The 6,415-nt window shown below is 30.8% G+C and overlaps 2 protein-coding genes across 2 annotated transcripts; one reads left to right on the top strand and one right to left on the bottom strand.

Moving 5' to 3' along the window:
• Positions 1–2,953: 2,953 nt before the first annotated feature.
• LOC118074583 (uncharacterized) lies at positions 2,954–4,015 on the bottom strand (the record flags this gene model as incomplete). Its single annotated transcript, XM_035095949.1, has 3 exons — positions 3,921–4,015; positions 3,213–3,404; positions 2,954–3,099 (listed from the first exon to the last, which is right to left on the bottom strand). Coding segments are annotated over exons 1-3 (414 nt in total), but the record flags the coding sequence as incomplete, so codon positions are not given.
• Positions 4,016–4,556: 541 nt separating this feature from the next.
• Positions 4,557–6,214, top strand: LOC118074515 (uncharacterized). Its single transcript, XM_035095819.1, has 6 exons — positions 4,557–4,712; positions 4,854–4,964; positions 5,180–5,339; positions 5,437–5,632; positions 5,712–5,891; positions 5,976–6,214. Exons 2-6 carry the CDS (start codon positions 4,891–4,893, stop codon positions 6,086–6,088), a joined length of 723 nt encoding a protein of 240 aa, XP_034951710.1. The 5' UTR covers positions 4,557–4,712; positions 4,854–4,890; the 3' UTR covers positions 6,089–6,214.
• The last annotated feature ends 201 nt before the right edge of the window (positions 6,215–6,415 follow it).

The following is a 6,415-nucleotide window of genomic DNA, read 5'->3' as shown; positions in this document are numbered from 1 at the left end:
ATTTAATTCAACATTCATAAAAAAACGGACGTAACATGCGTATGTTCGTACGTGCGTTCGGAATTATTTTTCCCCTCGATTATCTCGAGAACAAAAAATGATATCGACGTAGGACCAACTGCATTCGACGCGTAATTACGTAACTTAGAACTGATTAGATTTTCAGCAAAATCGGTCCAGCCATTTTTTATGCAGAATCAAAAAACTGAAAAAATAGTGAACTACGGAAATTCTGCAATTTATCAAGAGTGAGCTGCTCGTCACTCGCGCCAAGTCACGTCTCGCCTTTGCCCTCTCTCTCTTTCTGTCATGACCAGCGCGCGAGAGCACTCACTCTTATACAAGAAATTTCTTCCTTTACCTCGTCCCGCAACCTGTTTTTTCTAATAAACATAAAAACTGTGGCACATAGAAACAAATAATCCTTGGATACGCCATATAAATCATATGTGAGCTATCATTTGCAGTATTAATAATGATTTTTCATTACCTAACAATAAAGATATGAAGCCATAACAACCAAAAGTCCGAACTTTTCAGAAAAATATTCATCCATGGGTGAAAGTTGAAGTTTTTGCCTTGGATGTTGGTATGAATTGTCCATATATCAAGAGTTATAGCAAGAGTGAATAGCCTATACAAATTACATATGTCTACTCATTGGGCTATTATGATGAGCCAATAATATATATTACTACGATAAAAATCTGCATATTTATTGAAAGGATCATGTCGCAGTATAATAAATCGATTTGCATGTACAAATAATAATCTTATGTATTCTTTTTTTTATATCACTCAGGTGGTATGAGAATTTACTATAGTAAGAAACATTCGGGCCGAATGATTCGGCTTCCTTATACCATAAGAGCAATCGTTTTTTCAGTTTAGCCCAAGCTTAAAAAATTCTAGATGGGAAACTCGATGTGAAAAAAAATTACTCCCGCAGTCGGTAACTGTTTATTAGTGACCAATTAGACTTGTGTCTAATTATTAATGATGTTAAACTTGTGAGAGATAAATAATCGTATTTTAAATATTTACTGACACTCTTGATTAATCTCATACATTCATTACACATTAAGTATCACGAAAATTCTCGTTACGGGTCTACAGAAATGTCATTTAAGGCTGGGCTGGAGTCAGAAAGGCGACTGATTCCCCCTATCCAAATACATGGGATCGGGATATTTCTAATTTCTTCGCCAATTTACGATTATTTCTATAAAATTAGGTACCAAATTACAGAGGAATTAATGCCGGACTGACGTAAACAACAATTTTTTGTATATAGTGAATATTTTTATTAAAAAAATTAGAAAGAATAATGAAAAAATTATGAATTGACTTGCCGCGCTTAAATTTCAAGATGGCGGCCACATCATTCAGATGAAAAATCACTAATTATTCTTTTTTAAACGTTTTTCGCCCAAAATTCGTGTTTGCGTCAGTCTTTGCCACCTGTCTGAATGTCAAAAAAATCAATTCATAGTATAAAATTGAATAATTTAGAAATAATTAGAAATATTGTATTCCAGATGATATTCTCCGGAAAATTAGTTTGAAAAAATCCTGATAGGTGACAGCATTATGCTCGCAGATGACCTCAGTCATTCATATTGAAAAAATGCTCAATCCGTATCCAGAACTGATGGTGCCCTGCATTTTGGTGAGTAATTTGTGTATGAGTGTGTACGGGTGATATATGTATGTGATGTAAACATAGTGTATCGCTTTACAATGCCTTATACTTTGATGACTATTGCAGTTAAAATAAATGAAAATGGTGATACTCATTTAACATTAATTAATATAATACCTGCAAATAACTTTAAATACATATATTTATCCATTATTATCATTTTTATTAGGTATAAATGTTAATAAGGAAGCTCAATTCCAAGTCGGCGTATCCAAGCATGTAGTATAAAAACAAATACACATAAACTTAATACCAAGATTATGCTGGCCATGTGGTTAGAGCGTCAGAGTTCTATTTTGCCGGGCAGGGTTCGATCCCAGTCATAATCACTTTTTTTTCTACTTTATTCGTTAGATTAGCATGTAATTATAATATTGACATGCCATAATTAATCCATTATAATGATTTGATTTTTTTTTCTCTTTACTCATTGAATTTATTGACACTAAGTCGGAAAATATTTGAACAGAGCCATGAACTTTTTTTTTGTATAAATACATTGATAATAGCCTGTGTTTAACACTTATACATCTTTACATGTATTAACAATGTTATGTTATAAAAAAGTTAATCATATTATTATTAACATTGAAAAGTAGTTTAAAACAATCTGTGGCGAGTTTCGGCACTTTCCCGGCAAGCTCTACCCTCACTCTCTGTGCCCAAGCCTGCAGCTTATAATTTTTGAGCATATATAAGCGTATTGAAACCATAATATCTCAGTGGTTACAGCATCGGTCTTTTATTTTGCTAGGCAGGGTTCGATTCCAGTCATAGGCAATTGTTTTTTCTTTTTTTTGCTTAAGTCTTGCTCGAAACAGATTATTCAAAAATTTGTAAATTTCTTGGTGCCCTAAGGCTCCCTTTTTGTAGTGCATCCCTGAAAATTATCATTTTTCGAACGATTTTCCTGTTACCTACTCAATTTCAGTTGATGTCAAGCTTCGGCCTTTTGCCGCACAACACGAGGGCGTAAAGTCAACTCCGGGAAACTTTCTGACTTCAGCCCAGCCTTAACTCAATGGACATTTGAAATTAAAAAAAATTGATCATCTATAACTCATGATAACCAGATTAATAATCATTCTACTTGCCTTATTATAGAAAAAAAAATTTTCATTTGTATTTAATTAATGATTAATTTTATTGTTGAGTACATTCATATTATTTATTAGCCAACTAATAAAAATAACTAATAAAAATTTATAATTATTTTTTATTTTCATGATTTATATGAAAATGGTAGTGGACGGCATTATCCGGTCCTGGGGCTTGTTGGTTTGAACTCCCTTCCTGCTGGGCCGTATCTATTTGGCCACGCCCTCTGCCACGAGCTCTATTATTTTCATACCAAGATTGTCTGTTCTTCCCGCCATTGCGACGGCGGCCTCTAAAACCTAAAAAATAAGGAAGAATCATTATCGAGAACTATTCAATTTATATTTTTTTTATAAATGTCGCAAACATTTAATTGAATAGCTCTCTGTTTTTAAATTAAAATTAAAATTACCATTTTGTCCTGATCCAGATGTTGGTGCTTGAGCTGGCCTGCGTACTGGTGCTTGAGCTGGTATCAGGTCATTTGGTGGTGGTAGTGGAGGCATTCTAAAGTAACTCATCAGAGTAGCCACCGTTTCTCGAAGTTGATTGTTGATGGCTACTTGACGAGTTAGTTCGAGATTCAATCGTGCATTTTCATTTTCTAAAATAAAAATTTATTTATTTATAATTTATAACATTTTCTTAAATTCTAAAAATGACTTCAGTGATTATTAACTAATTTTCAATGCCAATCAGGTTACTGATTTCTTTAGTAACCCGATTAGCACTAGAAATTAGTTAATAGCTGATAAAATCATTTCCAGAATTGAAGAGAACAAATGATATGATGAAAGTAATCAATATATACATATGTATATGTATATATTACTTTCTGTTGTATTTTATATATTAATGTTAGTTTTACAATTGAACAACTTTGAATCTTATCATAATTATTCCACATTCATTATGTATATTAATTATTCCCTAAAATAAATGTATAACCTCCAATGAAAATATATCTCTGATTTGTTTTCAAATCAATCAAAGATATATTTTAATTAGAAGTTACAGATTTATTTTGAACAATAATTAACACACAATAAAGTTGAATTAATTTAGATTAGATTCACAACTGTTAAATATGTATTTATTTGAATAAAAAAAAAGAACTTACCATTAGGTCCGGACATTTTAGCGACTTGCCTTTGTTGTAAGCACTGTAAAACTATTACTTTCTGAAACTTCTTCATTAATTTTTTCACGTTAATCCCCTCCCCTTCGTCTCTTGGTTTTCTCGTTGTCAAATCGCTCTTGATAAAACACGTTTAATTTTAATTTTCGGAACCCGCGTGTCATACTAGCGCCATCTAATCATTGCGCGAGAGTATAAACTAATTTATTGATAATAAGAAAGTGAGGGTAAATGACGGAAAATGGTATAGTATCTTGTTTATTAACCAGTCAAATATCTGAATTTAATAGTCTGTAAATTAGCGGGTAAAATGGTTGTAAATCAACTATGTTTGTAATTTACCATCAGCAATGAATGTTCCACATACAGAGCATATATATATGTACATTGTACGTGCCTTTGTTTAGTTTCAAACTTTAGTCTTGACCACGGTGTAAGATAAAGAGGTAGTTCGACGGGCCGACAATGTTTGGGTTCTTTAGTGTCTTAGTTCATGGCTGTCGCTAGCGAACCTAGCGGATTTTCAACGAAGTAAGACGTTAATGGTCCTCGGTCCCTCAATAGTAAAAGGATAGACGTCGAACCACCTCATTATCTTACACCGTGGTCTTGACACAAGTAAGAGGTTATTGTCACATCTCGGGTTTTCGTCATTCAGTATTTATTTATCAATTATTAATAAAATATAAAATTGTCAGTGATTGTAATTATTTTATGGACAAAAATGAATTGTTGACAATTCCTATTTGCTTCATTTTTATCTTATATACTAGGGTATGTTGTATAAACTAAACTTCTTTCTTGAAAAATAATGTGAGGTTAAGTTGAATTTTCAATTCATTCATAATTTACTTGAAAAGTGTGATAAATTAAAAGAAGTTACTTATCAAAAAACTTATATTTGTTCTGTTTTAGTACGTATTTGAAGTGAAATAACTAAATAATTTTTAAAATGAGTTGGAATATGTCAGAACCTTTTACAAGTAATAATGTGATAAACAATTTTCAGCATAACAGTAATGTAAGGTAAGAATTCTAATTGAATTTACATTCAATATAATTCATGTATTATATTTTCAATTTTAAATGATTTTTTTACTACTTCAATGTTATTAATTTGATTTTTAAGATTCCGTTTTAACTGATAGTGAATTTATTTCAATTTCATTACACATTAACCTTAACATGTTTATAAATTAATGAACGAAAGATAGTAAACAAAAGCGTTAATTATTTTCTAGTGAAATAAGCGGCTTTATTGACTCTATCGAGGGAACCAAGTATGTTAATGGGAAAAATCAATGGAGCATAATTATTAATAATGATCAAGGACGTCGTATTAGGGTTGTTTTCTGGTCAGATCTGGCGGTTAAATATTTCCAGAAAACAAAATTTCATTCGGTAAATTATTTTTTGGAATTAAATGCATTTAACATGTTGAAAAATTTGATTAAATTAAACTATAAACTAACACAACGAAATTATTTTATTGTTGCAGATTATGTTATTTAAAGATATTTACTGTCAAAGAAGACCCCTCAATCGGAGAATAAATCAGGAAAATTTATATCATTTACAATTGATTGTCAAGTTCTACACAACGGTGAATATTTTTTTCGAGATGTTCAAGCCAGATTTGATTTCACAACAAGCAACCTTAAAGGATGTTTTTCTCAGGCAACATCAAATACAACGTAAGTTGTTTGTATTTGAGTATTTGTTGTCATAAACATCTTTCAATATGATGATAATTAGGCTTCAAATCTATTTTAGATGTCCAGGGTTATCTGCAAAAACACTTTACATTAAGGAACAGTCCTCGTTACAGTTATTGGTCAGGTATTGTAAATGATCGTTACTCATCAGTACGAGTACATATTTTGAATCACATGTTTCATCTGGATTTAAAAATTGGCCAACTGATTAGTTATTTAGCTGAATCGCAATGTGATCGTATGTGAATACTTGTATTAATCTATTTTGAATACACTAGAATAATTTACAGCAGATTATATAAATGATTTAATTATTTTTCAGGAGATGGTAATTATTTTTTAGCAGTAGTCGACACAAGAGACATTCAAGTTTTTGATGACATAATTACTGAAGAGAAGATGCGAACAGAGGGTGGTTTGCTTCTGCCTGGTTAATAAAGTGTATATCAAATGCTGTACATACAAAAAATAATGTTGTATGCTTTAATATGCATATTTTTTTTCTTATTAAATGTCATAATTCCTTTTTTTTGCATAAAAATAATTTAAATCACGTCTATTAATCTTCTGTACATTCATACGGTACCAAAATAAATTTTATTACTAATTGTATCATTATTGTAACATCGAATTCGATTTCTTCATATAGTAATATTTACCCAAAAACATTAAAATTAATTTATCATTTGTATACTTGCGTTAAGACAAAAATGAATTTTGTTATAATTTTTCATAATTTATTAGCCATTTTGATTTTAATCA

Source organism: Chelonus insularis, unplaced genomic scaffold (assembly GCF_013357705.1).
Source record: "Chelonus insularis isolate UGA/USDA-ARS -01 unplaced genomic scaffold, ASM1335770v1 contig_104_pilon, whole genome shotgun sequence".
Lineage (NCBI taxonomy): Eukaryota > Metazoa > Arthropoda > Insecta > Hymenoptera > Braconidae > Chelonus > Chelonus insularis.
This window is presented reverse-complemented; position numbering and strand designations above follow the sequence as displayed.

Excerpts from the sequence above, each read along its gene's own strand:
- LOC118074515 (XM_035095819.1), top strand. The coding sequence starts at position 4,891 with ATGAGTTGGAATATGTCAGAACCTTTTACAAGTAATAATGTGATAAAC. Across the intron at positions 4,965-5,179 it reads CAGCATAACAGTAATGTAAG|TGAAATAAGCGGCTTTATTG; the intron begins GTAAGAATTCTA and ends ATTATTTTCTAG. Across the intron at positions 5,892-5,975 it reads AGCTGAATCGCAATGTGATC|GAGATGGTAATTATTTTTTA; the intron begins GTATGTGAATAC and ends ATTATTTTTCAG.